Source organism: Natrix helvetica (genome assembly GCF_964273705.1).
Source record: "Natrix helvetica genome assembly, chromosome: W".
In the NCBI taxonomy this organism is placed as follows: domain Eukaryota; kingdom Metazoa; phylum Chordata; class Lepidosauria; order Squamata; family Natricidae; genus Natrix; species Natrix helvetica.
In genome coordinates, this window is record NC_138555.1 from 83,340,684 (window position 1) to 83,358,351 (window position 17,668).

At 44.9% G+C, this 17,668-nt stretch overlaps 1 protein-coding gene across 1 annotated transcript; it reads left to right on the plus strand.

The window, feature by feature from the left end:
- Positions 1 to 9,495: 9,495 nt before the first annotated feature.
- LOC309400634 (uncharacterized protein) lies at positions 9,496 to 16,037 on the plus strand (the record flags this gene model as incomplete). The annotated part of the gene is made up of 7 exons (XM_081969194.1): positions 9,496 to 9,592; positions 9,717 to 10,028; positions 10,931 to 11,242; positions 12,150 to 12,470; positions 12,594 to 12,698; positions 14,611 to 14,708; positions 15,864 to 16,037. The coding sequence occupies 7 exons, from the start codon at positions 9,496 to 9,498 to the stop codon at positions 16,011 to 16,013; spliced, it is 1,395 nt and encodes a 464-aa protein (XP_081825320.1). The 3' UTR covers positions 16,014 to 16,037.
- Between the last annotated feature and the right edge of the window lie 1,631 nt (positions 16,038 to 17,668).

Sequence of the window (17,668 nt, forward strand, 5' to 3'; positions counted from 1 at the left end):
GTTCTGATCTAGGCTTCCCCCAAAAAGCAGGAAGCAGAGTCCTGACAAAACTCCTTTTATTAAAGGAATGTGATTTCCTCTCCTTGACATTCAGCCAAGGCCTGGCAAACAGTCTTTCAAAGGAGTATTTATGAACACAGACCTTATCTAGCTGCCATGTCAATATTTCCCAAAGGAGGTGCTGTGAAAGGAAAGACTGGGCAGAGAGTCTCTGAGATTCAAGGACAGATCTTCACACTCCTGAAACGAATCTAACGGCCGATTGAACCAATTGTCTCCTGCAAACTCCACTCCCCTTTTGCTCCCCTTTTATGTCCTCTGGGAGGGGCCATTCATCGTCCACCTGTGTCCTTACTCCCAAGTTGACCACTCTTCTTTAGCTGTTGCAGGGCAGGTGTCAAAGAAAAAGTGGAACCAGGCCAAAAAGGGAAATTAGATTTAATTCAATTAGAATGTTGTGGAATAAATTGAACAGAGCTAACACAATTCACTCTCCCTCCGCTGTATTTTAAATCACTTTATTGGAAAGTCGCTAGATGGCAGCACGTACTTCTAATTTTAAGCACCTTGAAAGAGTTTCTGCTGTTAAACTGGGGAAAAAAAAGAGATTTTTGTGACGTCACAAATCCTTTCGTTTGTCCTCCTAGCGGTTTCAAGATTACAACCGCCGCAAACCGAGACACCCAAAGCTTTCCAGACGGTGCTGTTGCATTGTGGGTGCCTCATTGGGGGAGGTTTTCAAAAATGGACTGGGCCTCCATTTGGGTGGTATGAGGACTCCTGCCTTGAGCACATTCTAATAGTTTCCTTATGACCTTCTCATCAACACTTTTCCAAAGTTGTGCAAATACAATTCTAGCTGAGGTTAATACATGAATGATTAAATATACATTCTCTTTCATTATAAATTTCAGGTCGAATTCCCAGCAGAAATGTTTCTGGCTTCAGCTCAATAGGTTGTTGTATCGTCTCTTCCAACCGTGTCTTAATTTTTGCCCAATATTTCTTTGCCCCTCCACATATCCACCACCTATGATAATAAAATCCAGGTATTTGGTGGCGCTTCCAACATTTAGGCTAATGATTTAGCTGAGTTGTCTTTAAACATCTTTGCCAATGGAACTGCATCTACATGGAGGGAGGTATGCAGTGGAGTCCCCCAAGGCTCTGTTTTAGGCCCAGTACTCTTCAACATCTTCATCAATGATTTGGATGAGGGAATAAATGGGGAACTCATCAAATTTGCAGATGACACCAAGCTGGCAGGAATAGCCAACACTCCAGAAGAGAGGCTTAAGATACAGAAGGATCTTGACAAACCTGAACATTGGGCGCTATCTAACAAAATGAAATTCAATGGTGAAAAGAGTCAGGTTCTACATTTAGGCAACAAAAACGGAATGCACAGGTACAGTATAGGTGGTACCGTGCTCAATAGTAGTAACTGTGAGAGGGATCTTGGAGTCCTAGTGGACAACCATTGAAATAGGAGCCAGCCGTGGGCAGCAGCTGCCAAAAAAGCCAACACAGTTCTAGGCTGCATCAACAGAGGGATAGAATCAAGATCACGTGAAGGGTTAATACCACTTTATAAGGCCTTGGTAAGGCCACACTTGGAATATTTGCATCCAGTTTTGGTCGCCACGATGTAGAAAAGATGTGGAGACTCCAGAAAGAGTGCAGAGAAGAGCAACAAAGAGGATTAGGGGACTGGAGGCTAAAACATAGGAAGAACGGTTGCAGGAACTGGGTATGTCTAGTTCAGTGTTTCTCAAACTTGGCGACTTTAAGTCCTGTGGACTTCAACTCCCAGAATTCCCCAGCCAGCTATGCTGGCTGGGGGATTCTGGGAGTTGAAGTCCACAGGACTTAAAGTCGCCAAGTTTGAGAAACACTGGTCTAGTTTAATGAAAAGAAGGATTAGGGGAGACATGATAGCAGTGTTAAAATATCTCAGGGGTTGCCACAAAGAAGAGGGAGTCAAACTATTCTCCAAGGCACCCGAGGGCAGGACAAGAAGCAATGGGTGGAAATTAATCAAGGAGAGAAGCAACTTAGAACTGAGGAGAAATTTCCTGACAGTGAGAACAATTCATCAGTGGAACAGAAGTTGCCTCCAGAAGTTGTGAATGCCCCAACACTGGAAGTCTTTAAGAAGATGTTGGATAGCCATTTGTCTGAAACGGTATAGGATTTCCTGCCTAGGCAGGGGGTTGGAATAGAAGACCTCCAAGGTCCCTTCCAACTCTGTTATTGTATTCTATTCAACCTCGGTGGTGGTAGATGTCATCTGTAAAACATCTTGTACAAATTCTCTTTATATGCAGGTGACATTGTTAATTTGTAATTCCTATCCCACAATTTCTGCCATTTATCCAATTCTATCGTATAGCCAATTTTTTTTCTCCCATGCTATCATTGTTTCTTTTACTCGTCCCCCTTCTGATTTTATGCCCAATACGTAATTATACAGTTTCTTTATTAATCTTCTGTTCCTGTTAGAATTTTATCTAACACTGTTAATTCTTTGTCATTTAACATCTTTCTCATATCTGGACTGAATCTGCACATGGGAATATCACGTTATTTCGATCCCTTGGTCACTCATTTCTTCTTTCCTTTTAAGTCTCCCTTCCTCATTTAAAATATTTTTATATCTGACAATGTATCCCATATTAATAATGAAGGAGTCTATGAATCGATATGAATCAATATTGGCTTCTGCTTATATTATTGTATACTGTCTGAAATTAGTTGTTTTCTAGCTTAGCAAATTGTAACCTTAATACTGGACTGCAAATGTCTTGCTGCTGCCTCTCGCTTCTATTGTCAGCTTCAAAGCTAGGGACGTTCTTGAAAACGTAGAAGAAATTGTTACATGGGGATATCAGGCCCTCATAGATAAAGGGACCAAACTAGGAAGTTTTCCTGGCTCCTAAATCCTTAAAGCGTTCTGCCGGAAAATAACTTGGCAAAGGGGGGCTGCCACCCCCTACCCAAGACTATCTGAATTCTCCATAGATAAGGTAGACAGAGAGAGGAGCTTGAACAAAAGGACGTTTTAAAGACCACATTGGTAACGAATCTTTGTCTCTGATTGGATAAACTTTGTTTCTGTCTGCCTAAAATGTATATAATCCTCTGCGCCCCTCTCGCAGGTGTGGCTCTTCCTTCTGTGCGTTTGTTTGTAGGCTTCCGATATAATCTTGTCACCCATCTTTTGCTGCGGCCATCAATAAAAGCTGATATTTTTTGCAAGTCTCGCTCCCTTTGGCGTGTCAGTAGCTCGGGAACACTGCGGGAACCTTACAATAATATTTGGGCGGATCAAGGCTTCCATTGTTGAAAGATCAAACTGGTATCCTCAAATAATGCGGTTCTTTAATTTCCTCCCACGCCAATCGTAATGCATCCCTCATATAATGTCTCTGAAAATACCCATGAAGATGCTGCAAAGATGGATTGGTGGAGCTGGATGGGAAGGGGCTTCTGGATGGGAGGTAAAGGAGGGGGTTTAAAGGAAATTTGGCCTTTTCTTCTGACTTTTGTTGGTTCCAGACCAATGATATTATTTCTGGCTCCTCTTAAGCTCCGTGGTTGCACAAAGGACTTGACAATGGGACGGCGAGCACCGGGGGTGGCGAGATGCCTGTGTGAGTTTGCAGAAAAAAAAGGTTTGCTGTGGTCAAGGAGGCCTCAGAGATACGAGCTGGCTTGGTCTTGCTGGGCCTGCTCCGTGAAGAGGAGGGTGGTGGAGATGTGTCAATGACGTGCTTCCTTTCCTGCCGATTGCTGAGAGGTGTTTGCAGGTTTTCATTCCCAGCTCAGAGAGCAGAGCAGTGAGTAGGCAGAGAGAAGATCCCAGCTCTGCAAATGGACCATCGGGTGGAGCATGGAAGCCGCCAACGGGAGGATGGGTTGAAGGTGTCAAGCTCCTTCTCTTGGCCTTCTCTCCTTCCCATCACCGATTTCGTGGCTCGTTTCTTGATGCTTCCAATTTTACTAACGTATGAATCCTCCCCGCAAGGTAAACTTGATTTCTTCACCTTCTCCATTTCCCGTTTGAAATGGGAGGAAGGATCTGGAAGTGAAGATTCCTCTCCCAAGAGGTAGAAGGGAAGAAATCCTCACTTTTATGCTTGGGGTGTGTGGGTGGTTAGTATCAGAAGAGTAGTTTAAGGAGCGATCAAAATGGTGCGCGCTGAAAATTCTTCCAATTCTCATTTGTGAAAAGCGATCTAATGTCTTTCCCCCCCCCCCCCCGTAAAATTCCTATCTAGGAACCAGATAGTTTTGTAAACATTTGCTCGTTTTAAGCAGCAAAGACCTGAAAAGACTCAAAGGGAAATTTTCTTGACAATGAGATTTAATTTCTTAGAAATGTGCGTTTTTCTCAAAGATACTCTTTTGTTCTTCGCACTTCCTTTCCTGGAATTTTAGAATGTTTTAGGATGTGAATTTGAAATGTTCTTCCCTGTGACAGCCCTTCAAATATTGGAAGAGGCTATCGTATCTCCCCTAGTCTTTCTCCTTGTTAGACCAGACAAACTTAATGCCTTCAATTGTTCATTGCACGGTTTAGACTCCAGTCCCCTCGCCATCTTTGTTGCTCTTCTCTGCACTCTTTTGAGAGTCTCAACATCTTTTTTGTATCATGGCGACTGAAACTGGACTCCGGATTCTATGCTGCATTAACAGAGCGATAGAATTAAAATCACGCGAAGTGTTAATACCGCTTTATAAGGCCTTGGTAAGGCCACACCTGGAGTATTGCATCCAGTTTTGGTCGCCACGATGTAGAAAAGATGTGGAGACTCTAGAAAGAGTGCAGAGAAGGGCAACAAAGGATTAGGGGACTGGGGGCTAAAACATAGGAAGAACGGTTGCAGGAACTGGGTATGAATACCTTAATTAAAAGAAGGACCAGGGGTGACATGAGATTAGTCTTCTGATACTTGAGGGACTGCCCCAAAGAAGAGGGAGTCAAGCTATTCTCCAAAGCACCTGAAGTCAGGACAAGAAGCAATGGGTGGAAACTAATCAAGGAGAGAAGCAACTTAGAACTAAGCAGAAATGTCCTGACAGAACGGTTGATCAGTGGAACAACTTGCCCCCAGAAGTTGTGAATGACCAACACTGGAAGAGATTGGACAACCATTTGTCTGAAATGGTATAAGGTTTCCTGCCTAAGCAAGCTTTTGGACTAGAAGGCCTCTGTGGTCCCTTCCAACTCTGTTATTCTCTCCTCTCCTCTCCCTTTTCTTAACTTCCTTTGTTCTCTTCTCTCCTCTCCACTCCTCCACTCCTCTCCTCTTCTCTTCTCTCCTTCCTCTCTTCTTTCCTCCCCTCCCCTCCTCTCCTCTCCCTTCTCTCCTCTCCACTCCTCCACTCCTCTCTCTTCTCTTCTCTCCTCCCCTCCACTCCTCTTCCTTCTCTCCTCTCCTCTCCTCTCCACTCTTCCACTCCTCTCCCTTCCCTTCCCTCCTCTCTTCTCCTCTCCACTCCTCTCCACTCCTCCACTCCTCTCCCTTCCCTTCCCTCCTCTCCTCTCCTCTCCTCTCCACTCCTCCACTCCTCTCCCTTCCCTCCTCTCCTCTCCTTTCCTCTCCTCTCCTCCACTCCTCTCTCTTCTCTTCTCTTCTCTTCTCTTCTCTTCTCTTCTCTTCTCTTCTCTTCTCTCCATTCCCCCACTCCTCTCCCTTCCCTTCCCTTCCCTTCCCTTCCCTCCTCTCCTTTCCTTTCCTCTCCACTCCTCCCCCTTCCCTTCCCTCCTCTCCTTTCCTCTCCACTCCTCTCCTCTCCCTTCTTTTCTCTTTTCTTCTCTTCTCTTCTCTCCACTCCTCCACTCCTCTCCCTTCCCTTCCCTCCTCTCCTCTCCTCTCCTCTCCACTCCTCCACTCCTCTCCCTTCCCTCCTCTCCTTTCCTTTCCTCTCCTCTCCTCCACTCCTCTCTCTTCTCTTCTCTTCTCTTCTCTTCTCTTCTCTTCTCTTCTCTTCTCTTCTCTCCATTCCCCCACTCCTCTCCCTTCCCTTCCCTTCCCTTCCCTCCTCTCCTTTCCTTTCCTCTCCACTCCTCCCCCTTCCCTTCCCTCCTCTCCTTTCCTCTCCACTCCTCTCCTCTCCCTTCTTTTCTCTTTTCTTCTCTTCTCTTCTCTCCATTCATCCACTCCTCTCCCTTCCCTTCCCATCCCTTCTCTCCTCTCCTCTCCTCTCCTCCACTCCTCTCTCTTCTCTTCTCTTCTCTTCTCTTCTCTTCTCTTCTCTTCTCTTCTCTTCTGGATGGCCAGATGGTGCAGAGTTCCGGTTTGGCCTCACCAGGGTATATAAAGTGATACAATCACTTGTGATCTCGAAACTATCTTTCAGTTGATGCAGCCTAGAACTGCACTGGACTTTTTTGGCAGCTACAGCAAGCTGTTGACTCATATTTCAGTGGCTGTCCAGCAGGACACCTAGATCCGTCTCACAGTTACTGCTTTTGAGCCAGGCGCCACCTATTCTGTACCTGTGCATTTGGTTTTTTTTTCTAAGTCAACGTGTTATAAAAATGAATGTTTTACTCTGGAAGTCGGGGTTGTGAATAGCATCCAAAAGTCAATCAGAGTCCAAGGCAAAGGATTCCTCAAAGTTCCAACTTATTAAGGGAGCCATGTTGGCACATCTGGGAAAACCCGAATCTGAAAGCTTCCCAGTTTTCTCCAACCCAAAGTTCAAGATCCTGCCCCCACATCCACAAGTCCATCCCATGGTCCAATCTCCCACTGCCATGCTGGCAGTTTCCACCCATCCAGTTCCGGTCAGGTGCAGAGGTGCAAAGACAAAGGATGACCTTGGTTTTCTAGGAAGAATTTTGTTATGGCTACATATCAACTAACTCCGTACAATCCTCCCCTCCCATTTTTCCACAATAGACAATGCATAGTAGAATAATAGAAAGTGTGGCAGGCCAAAGATCCCAAAGAAAAGATGGCTGCAGGCCTGACACTGGACCTTCGCCTGGAAATTCTTGACCATAGAGTCAGAACGCTGAAAGAGGTTCACTTTCCATGTTCCAATAATGGGCCCTCTTTGCACAAAAAATATTCATTTGCAGTGACAAAGCCACAATCGCCAACTTATATTAGCGTTTCCTGTGTCTTTGACATTTGTGGTCAGAGCGCTTCAGCTTCACACGACAAGTTTCAACGTAGACTGATCATAAAAAACAGCTCTATGGAAGAAACACATGAAGGCTCTGGATGAGGCTAATGCAGGGCTCTCTTGCAAAAGAACTTTAATAAATAAATGACTTGGCCAGGCCAAAGGCATGAATTTTCAGGCAGAGGAAGGGATTTCTCTTATGCTGAATTTAGGTAGAGGCTGCAGGGGTGGGATTCAGCTGGTTTGGATGAACCGGATGCTAATTTTATATCTGGTTCGCCGAACCGGTCGTTGCAAGGACTGGCTGGCCTCGCCCACCCCTCCCCTCCCAGGAGTCCCCAGATGATTCGTTTTGGGTGCCAGCTAAGTGCACGGAGGCTCTGGGAGAGTGAAAAAAGGACCTCTGGGAAGTTCTAGGAAATCCAGAAACAGGCTCGTTTCCGTCCTCCGGAGCTTGACCCATTTCCGTCCTCCGGAGCCCTGCGGAGGATGTTTTTGTCCTCCTGGAGGCTTGAGGAAAGCTTCCGGAGCCTGGGGAGGGTGAAAACTCATCTCCCCCCCCCATGGTGCAGGAGGCTGAGTAGGTCATGCACATCATGGCTACACCCACCCAGCAACTGGGCAGAGAACCGGTTGCTAAAATTTTTGAATCCCACCCCTGGGTAGAAGGCTCTTGTTTGTCAGCAAATAGATCAAGGTCTCCCTGAGACCCAATAGAAGTTACGGAATCCCAGCTATTATGAGCCCGGTCCAATATGGCCACTGCTAAGGGGTGATGGGAATTGTAGTCCAGGGATACATGCAGAAGGACACATTTGGCCCATTCTTAGCTCTCAATAGGTCTGTGTTGACTAGTCTGGATCGCCATTGAAGAATTGTTCATTGTGGTTGGTAGAGATGTTGAGAGTAATGGCCTACTTTCTAGACATCGGATGTACACATAAGCCTTGCTTTAATGACTAGGGGAAACAGAGCCTATTTTTTTACAGAATTGTAAGAAGACATGGTAGCCAGTGAAGGAAACACATTGACTCTATTTCTAATCTCAAGAGCTAGGCTGAAGCTGGAGAATTGTATGTAGGAGCTAGGATCAAAGGCCTCTGCTATGCTAGAAACTGGTTTTAGCCAGAATTTACTCACATGGTAGTTAATCTATAGGCAACCCCTAGGAACTAGGACCATAAAAGGTCATTTGTAAATAAGAGCAGGGGGGAATAGAATTAGAGTAGTGGGAGAGGTAATCACGGGCAGAGATAATCAGTAGTGGGATTCAATTTTTTTACTATGGTTCTGTGTGTGTGTGGCTTGGTGGGGGTGGTAGGGGAAGGATACTGCAAAATCCCCATTCCCTCCCCATCCCACTAACCTGCTTTCCAGCTCCGTTCTCCAGTGCAGGGCAACAAAAGAAGACCCAGCCGATCAGCTGGGACTCCAGAGGCAGCGAATAGATCATGGGGCGGGGCCAGCCAGAGGTGGTATTTGCCGGTTCTCCAAACTACTCAAAATTTCCACTACCGGTTTGCTAGAACCGGTCAGAACCGGCTGAATACTACCTCTGGAGATAATGTATTCATTTTAGGCACTTTGGATAGGTTGTGACGGCATGAGTACTAAGCCAATGAGGAAACGATAGGAGGTAAATTTGTAACGGCAATAGGGAATTATAATTATATTGATGATTTAAGGTGTGTCTATTGTACCTGCGTGGGGGCACCCTATGTGTAAAGCAATACATAAAATAACCATTGTTTTCTCTTGGAATTTTTGGTTGGTGATTGTTTATTTCAAACTAGACAACGAATCCCTCATGACCATATTGGAGTGTGCCGTCTGGACTTTGAATCTGGGTTGTAAGTCGCTTTTTTGAGGTCTGTCGTAACTTTCAACATTTATTAAACAATCGGCCGTTAGTCAAAGACTACCTGTAAAGATTTTTATTTGAGAAGAGATAATTTGGTTAGTGGTGCAGTGGTCTAGAGGTGGAGCTCTCACCTCACAATCAGGAGAACTGTGAGTTCGATTCTGGGTAAAGGCAGATATTTCTCTCTCTGGGCACAATGAGAATATATCCGCTGAACAAAACTCCGCATTGGCAACAGGGAAAGGCATCTGGCCAGGAAACACTCTGCTAGCTCCATTCAGTTGCCCAGACTCTACCCTGTAAGCAAGGTTGGTTGCTACCGGCTTGCACTGGTTCAGGAGAACTGGTAGTGGAAATTGCGACCGGGTCGCCAAAGTGGTAGGGACTGCAGACTCGCCATGCCCACAAAGCGGTTCCTCCGTTGCTGTGGCATGTTTTTTTTTGGCATTTTAAATCTTCTGCACATATGCAGACCTATTTACAGGCAACTGGGCATGCACGCGGAGTGCACGTGTACCGAACTGGCAGTAACACTGGCATCAACCTACCCCTTCCTGCAAGGGATTATGGGGTTGTTAAAAGAAGATGATGGTGAGATCATTTGATTGTTTCTGTCAAGTTCTGTAGGTTTCTCTTGGATTCTTGCAACACAATTCTGCTTATAAGCATACAAGAATTTTCATGGGATTCTTTTCAATTTCCCTTTGTTTCTCAGGTTTTCAGAGAACTTTTCTAGCAGCTCCCACCCTGTCCTGGTCACCTTCTCACCAAATTATCATCAAAGGAGAACACATCGAGTTAAAATGTTCTCCTCCAAAAGGAAAGAAGGGAGAGAATTACTTCTTCTTTCACATGAATGAAAAGGGCGAATGGAAGAAATATGCAGAACAGGACGGAAATACTCTGATGGTTCCTGCATTGCGAATGTCTCCAAAAGCAAGCTTTTCTTGTTCTTACATTGGGAGTAGCAGGGAAGGCAGAAAAGCTCAGTCCCCAAAGAGTAACTGGGGTAAATTCTCTGTCATTGGTAAGGAACTTTCTTCTAATTTATAAAGTCTTTACATCACAGTTTCTCCATCTTGACAACTTTAAACTGTGTGGATTTCAACTCTCACAATTCCACATGCTGACTGAGGAATTTTGTGATTTAAGGTTCACAAATTTTGTTTGTCAAGGAGACTCAATACTTGTGTGTATGAATTCATTAAATTTTGAAACATTAATTGTTCAGGAAACAGAAAAAGAGACAGTGCAAGATGTTCAAACAGACCAGTTTGTTTTACTCCAGAAAGCTGAAGGAAATGTGATACAGATAGTCCTTGACTTACTACCGCAATTGAGCCCCACATTTTTGTTGTTAAGTGAGAATTGTTGTGTGTTTTGTCCCATTTCACGACATTTCTTGCCTCAGTTGTTAAGTGAATCACTGTAATTGATAAATTAGTAATCTGGTGGTTAAGTAAATCTGGCTTCGCCGTAGTCTTTGCTTATTAGAAGGTCGCAAAATGCGATCCCGTTACCCTGGGACGCGGCATATGTCATAAATACAAGACAGTTGCCAATCTCTGAATTTTGGTCATGTGATCACAGGGATGCTGCAAAGGTTGTAACTGTGAGAAGTAGTCGTAAGTCACTTTTTCCAGAGCCGTTGTAATTTTGAACGGTCACTAAATGTTGTAAGTCGAGGACTACCTGTATTGCAGGCTTTCACCATGTTTCACCAGGGAGATTTTGGTTTTCCTTCACTGAGATTCTGTCTCTTTAGACTCTCCCTGGAGAGGGAAGGTATATGGGTGAGATTTCAGGGATATTTCTCCCACACTATTCAGGCGGTGATGAGTTATAGGTGCCAATCAAGGTAATCCTGGGGCTGCCTGAAGGACAAGGACATTTGATATTCACTTCTTTTTCCCCTTTGGATCTATCTAGAGCCTTCATCAGCTCCCAGGCTTTCTACAGATCCTCCACAGCCCCTGTATCTAGTTGGGGAGAAGATTGTCCTCTGGTGCTCAATTCCTGACATCACTCTTCAAGGCCGGAGACGCTACCAGTTGTCCCACATAAGGCAAAATGAGGATGAGGCCTCTATAAAGGATCTGGATTGGCATGAAGGCAACATCTCCCTGGTCCTCACAGCCACAAGGGAAGATTCCGGAGTATATAAATGCCGGTACCTAGAATTGAAACATGGGAGAAAAATCCCTTCCGAGTGGAGTCGTCCAGTCTCAATTGTGGTGAAAGGTGTGGATTTTTTCCCCTTCATTTTGAAAATGTGGGTTTCTAGAACTGGGGCTTTATTTATTTAGAGGCTGATTATGAAAGTCTGTCTCTGAAGTATTCACAAAAAGTCTCCGCCCTAAAGCAACGTTTTATACTTAGGCAGGAGAAATCAAAGGTATAAGTATAAATTAGGTGAAACTTGGCTCAGAAATAGGAACGGTGACAGGGATCTTGGAGTCCTTGTGGATGATCCCTTAAACATGGACCAGCTGTGTGCCACAACAGCTAAAAAAAGCTAATGCAATCCTTGATTGTATAAACAGAGGCATAGAATCAAAACCACATAAGGTATTAGTACCATTTTGTGAAGCTTTAGTAAGGCCACGCCTGGAGTACCGTGTCCAGTTTTGGTCATCACATTACAAAAAAGATGTTGAGACTTTGGAAAAAGTGCAGAAAAGATGATTAAAGGCCTGGAGGCTAAAACATATGAAGAACAGTTGCAGGATTTGGGTTGGGCCAGTCTAGAGAAAAGGACTGCGGGGGGGACAATGATGATATGATAGGAGTATTCCAGTTTTGGGAGGCTGCCACAAAGTAGAGGGCATCAACTTATTGAACAAAGCATCCTAAGGCCAGACAAGAAACAATGGGTGGAAACTCATCAAGGAGAGAAGCAACTTGGAATTAAGTAGAAACTTCGTAACAGGGAGGAAAATTCACCAGAGGAACAGCTTTCCACCAGACGTTGTAGGGGCTTCATCACTGGAGGTTTTTTAAGAAGAGACTGGACAGCCACCTATGGGGTCTCCTACTTGAGCAGGGAATTGGAGTAGAAGACCTCCAAGGTCCCTTCCAGCTCTGTTCTGATTGATTGACAGTGGAGTCAAGAACCTCCAAGCTCATTCCCGTTTCTTCTCTTCTCCAGATCCTCTGCCTCCCCCAGTGCTGAAGCTGCACCCTTCTTCTGGATCCCTGGGGGAAGGCAAAGTCCTGTCCATCCTGTGTGTGTCCAGCGAGAGCAACAACACCAAAAGGTTCCATTTCTCCCAGGATGGTGTGGAGATGACCTCCAGCCATGAAGAGCCTGTGAAGAGCATCAGAAACTCCGCGATCCTCACCCTAAATATGTCGGTAGCTTTCCTAAATGCCAAAGATAACAAAAGTCTGCAATTTGCTTGCAGATATGAGGAAAACATAACTGGGCGCTGGGTCATCTCTCCTTGGAGCCAGATACGGAATATCACAGGTGGGTCTTTTCAGCAGGTGGAATTATCTGCTAGCTAAAGGCAGAAGGAACGTTTTGCAAAACTTGATTTAACCATCCAACGAAATCTTGCAGAATGATATTTCTCCCCCTTTTCCTTTGCAGCTGTAACAGACCCATTTGCCCCATCAGTGGCCTATGCAATGCTGGTTCTCCTTGTGCCCGTCCTGGGAGCTCCACTGGTCTTTTACTGGTGCAGGAGGAAGACTGGTAGGTATCCAAGGCCCCAATCAAAGGCAGCATGAACTACCTTTCATCCCACATGTGTGGCTAGAGAAGAGGTTTTATTACAGAAGTGGACGAAGCTACTTGGAAGAGTAAACCTCCAAGAGGTCCTTCTTCAAGACAGTGGAGGCTACTCTGACAGGCATGGTGGCCCTTCTTAATATCAATAACAGAATAGAGCTGGAAGGGACCTTGGAGGTCTTCTAGTCCAACCCCCTGCTCAAGCAGGAGATCCTATACTATTTCAGATAGGTGGTTGTCCAGTCTTTTCTTAAAAACCTCCAGTGATGAAGCACTCACGACTTCTGGTGGCCAGCTGTTCCACTGGTTAATTGTCCTCATTGTTAGAACACTGAACTTCAAAGTGCATCTGACTTTACTTTGTAAAATGATGGAATAAATAAATATATGATAGGATGATAGGACACGGTGGCTCAGTGGCAAGATGCTGAGCTTGTCAATCAGAAAGGTGGGCAGTTCGAATCCCCAGCGTTGCGTAACGGAGTGAGCTCCCGTTACTTGTGCCAAACTAGCAGTTGAAAGCACCTAAAAATGCAAGTAGAAAAATAGGAACCACCTTTGGTGAGAAGGTAACAATGCTCTGTGTGCCTTCGGTGTTTAGCCATGCTGGCCACATGACCACGGAGACGTCTTCAGACAGCACTGGCTCTTCAGCTTTGAAATGGAGATGAGCACCGCCCTCTAGAATCGAGAACGACTGGCACATATGTGCGAGGGGAACCTTTACCTTTTACTTTTAATCTGTAATATGATGGAATAAATAGGGAACAAAATGGTAAGTGAGCACCTGTCTACCCTAGACGAGTTCAAATCACCAGGACCAGACGGATTACACCCCAGGGTTCTGAAGGAACTGGCAGACGAGATCTCAGAACCACTGAACTATATCTTTCAGAGATCCTGGAGCACCGGGGAACTACCAGAGGACTGGAAAATAGCTGATGTGGTTCCCATCTTCAAAAAAAAAAAAAAAAAAAGATCCAGGAAACTACAATATGAGGTCAGGCTGATAGGTCACCTGAGGGTAGAACAAGAAGCAATGGGTGGAAACTAATCAAGGAGAGAAGCAACTTAGAACTGGAGAAATTTCCTGACAGTTAGAATAATTCATCAGTGGAACAGAAGTTATAGAATAGAATAAATTTAATTTGTTAGCCACTCCCTCTCCAAAAGGACTCGGGGCGGCGTACAATAAAAACCATACAAATATACATATACATACAATACATATACACATACATATAAACACATACACATACATGTACATGGAGGAGGTAACAATCGTTAAAAGCATACAATAGTAATCATAGAATTAAAATTAACAATTAAAATACCCTCAGTTAAAATTACAAATTTAAAAAAGACTGTCAGGAGCAATGGGATAAAACTATGGTTGAGTCAGGCCAGCTAATTGGAAAAGGTGGGTCTTGAGCTTTACATGGAAGGAGCGGAGATCGGAGGTAATCCTGATGTCAAGGGGGAGGTCATTCCACAGGGCTGGGCCCATCACAGAGAAGGCTCTGCTCCTAGGCGTCGCCCCCCGACACTGTTTAGTGGACGGCACCTGGAGAAGTCCCTCTCTGTGCGAGCGGATTGGTCGCAGGGATGTATGGGGCAGGATGCGATCCCGCAGGTTGCCTCCAGATGTTGTGAATGCCCCAACACTGGAAGTCTTGAAGAAGATGTTGGATAGCCATTTGTCTGAAACGGTATAGGGTTTCCTGCCTAGGCAGGGGGTTGGACTAGAAGATCTCCAAGGTCCCTTCCAACTCTGCTATTGTATTGTATTGTATTGTATTGTAAATAAATAGTATGATAGTATGAGCAAGTCGTGTTTGTTTATTCCCGTCTTTCTTGTTTTGCACGGATCTGGAAGCATCAGGATGTCAGCGAAGATCTGATCCTAAAGAGGGGAAAGAGGAAACCAGATCAAATGATATCGGATCCGAGAATCTGGAGATGGAGAATTTACAGGTAACGACTTTAAGGAGTCTTTCTTTTCTGGGCAGGACCGTTTATGAAGGATTGGAGGAATCCTGGGCAGTTCCAGAGCTATTGTGTATCACACCAAATTGCCTGGTGGTGAAATTCTGATGGAATGATAGAACCACAACTATAATCTAAAACTATAATTATAGAACTGTAATCAATGGATTATAAAAACCGAAGCTGAAGAGCAATTTTTGAGGGATACTTTCATTTACTTCCTGCTTTGAGTGGCGAGGTCTAACGTCCTTTTTATGTCTGGTAGTCTTTGACTGTAGTAATCTTTTGTTTTCCAATATTTTGTTTTATTTTTCACGAATTGTTGATTTCCAAACTAGGAAGGTTTGGGAGCTTGTCAATGCAATATGAATAGCAACCGCACTGCTTCACAGGGCTTTTACAGCCCTCTCTAAGCAGTTTAGAGTCAGCCTGTTGCCCCCCCCCCAACAATCTGGGTCCTCATTTTACCCACCTCAGAAGGAAGGATGGAAGGCTGAGTCCACCTTGAGCCTGGTGAGATTCGATCTGCCAAATTGCAGCCAGCCAGCAGTCAGTAGAAGTAGCCTGCAGTACTGTATTCTAACCACTGCGCCACCGTGTCTCATATGAAGTGTTGTCTTTGAGAGCATCTTAGATATTAGGGATTCCTCCTCCCAGGTCATAAATAAATCAGAGTGGATGGTATCCTGGTAGAAGTTTCTCCATGAGAGCTCTTTGGATGACAGGGGGTAGAGAATCTGAGTTTGGGCCAGGGGTGAGTTCTACCGTCGTTGGTATCAGTTCGCTTCGCCCACACGCCAGACACACATTCCTCGCACATGCATAGTTCACTGTAAATTGTTTTGCGCATGCGCGAAGACCATGAAAAGCTAATAAGAACATTCCAGCAATGGCAGAGGAGACCCGGGAACCAGTTCGGGGGCGTGGCCATTCTGCCGATTCTGCAACCCAGGAGAAATGACCACTACCGGTTTGCCTCAACTAGTGCGAGCCAGTAGAAACTCACGTCTGGTTTGGGCCTAGGGTAGTGTGGTCGTAGTTCACACTTATTTAGTGTTGGTCAGGATTCTGGGTGGGACACTGGAAGAGTCAACCAGATGGATTCTGGTTGAATTTCAAGCTTGTCTTTTTCTGGCTTTCTAGGATTCAGAGCTCAATTATGCCTTGGTCAGGAACTCATCCTCACTGATCCCTTTGGAACCCAGGACCAAGAATCGTCCAAATACAAGGGAAGAGTACCAAATCATTTACAGTGACGTCCAGGTTCACACAAGCAGAAGAGCAGCCCCATGAGTACCTCTCTCTCAAGGCCACTTTCAGAAGACCAGCCTTTCGATCACCAGGAATGGAGGGCTAGTTCTGTTGGGGAATTTGAGAATAGATGTGGTTGAAACCATTGGAACACGGATGGACTTCAACTCCCAGGATTCCTGACTGGCTGGGGAATTCTGGGAGTTGAAGTCCGCCTACTTTCAAACTGGTAAGATTGAGAAACTCGCGGCCGTACCTTCGGGAGGCCGCCAAAAATCACTCAGAACTTACAGCCTTGACCTTTTGCCCTTCCCAGCTAGTAGAAATATTGGCCTTTTGTCCAGTTGCTGGCCAGGAATTAACACCTGTCCTGCCTTCCACTTTTTGGGCTAAAAGAAACTTTTTGTCTTTGTTGTCAAAGGAGAAACCAGTGGAGGAGATATAAATCCTGTCAAATAAATAAAAAAAATATTGTTGCTGTTCAGTTGCCGAATCGCGCCCAACTCTTCGTGACCGCATGGACCATAGCATGCCCAAATTTTGCCCAAATCCATGTTCATTCCGTCAATGACACAATCCGACCTCCTCATCCTCTCTTTTTGCCTTCCATTTCCCCAACATTGGGGGTCAAATGAATCTTCTCATTAGGTGGCCAAACTATTTGAGCTTCAAAAAATTATGATAAGACTTTTTAAAAATATAATTGATTCTGCAATTGCTGTTGTCGTGGTTTTCCTTCTTCTTGCCTAGCAGCTGTTTTGCCCCAGAGGTCCTATGGGGCCAGAAGATGGGTCTCCACAGGCTTCCCCTCCAGTCACGCAGGTCTCCCATTCACAAGTGAAACATTTGCACTGCTCCAAACACGGAATTTGTAGCCCTGGTTTATCAGCATTTTCATCTTGCAAATTATGCAGATTTATGGCTTCTGCTGCTGATTTTCTTCTCTCGGAGCTGCTGAGGCCCTTCCAGGCTCCCTGATTTGCTGTGACTGGAACTCTGCCCCTTTGAGGGCCACACATTATGAATTTTTGCAACCTGGTCTTTGTAGTACTGATTAGCTAACATGGGTTTCTTGTATTTTAATTATCCTTCTTTCTCTCTTCCTTTCAAACATATGTACAATAATCCACGTATATTTAATCGGTGTCCAGCATACGGTGGCAGGAATCTTGAGCACCTCTGAACAGGAGGAGGGGGTGTGTGGAGGAGCAGAGAGTGGGATTCTGGGAGATGTAGGCTCCACCCAGGAGGAAGGCATGAGAGTGCAGGGGAGCAGAACTACAGGACCCAGCATTCCAAGGGAAAAAGGCGGGGAAAAACGGACTGAGGGAGGAAAACATTTGCAGCTTGAGGGGAAAAAGAGAGAGAGAGAGAGAGAGAGAGAATTTTGCTTTGAGGGGAAAAAATGGCTGTGACTTTCTGGGAGATAATCTGAATTAAAGCCTCAGCAATCTCAAACCACGATCTCATTTCAATAAAGAGTTAAAACGTGGTCCTAGGATGAATATTAGAAGTCTTCCAGCACTTTGGGATTAGGGCAAAATATATCCTGTGGGTTTGCAGATTAACAATCAATAATCTTCGGAAAAATATGAGGTGCAATTTTTTTTGGGAGTGTGTGTGATTTCTGGTCACAATAGAATGAATATAATGTTCCCAAAACTTTTCTATATATATCTATATATTTATCTATATAT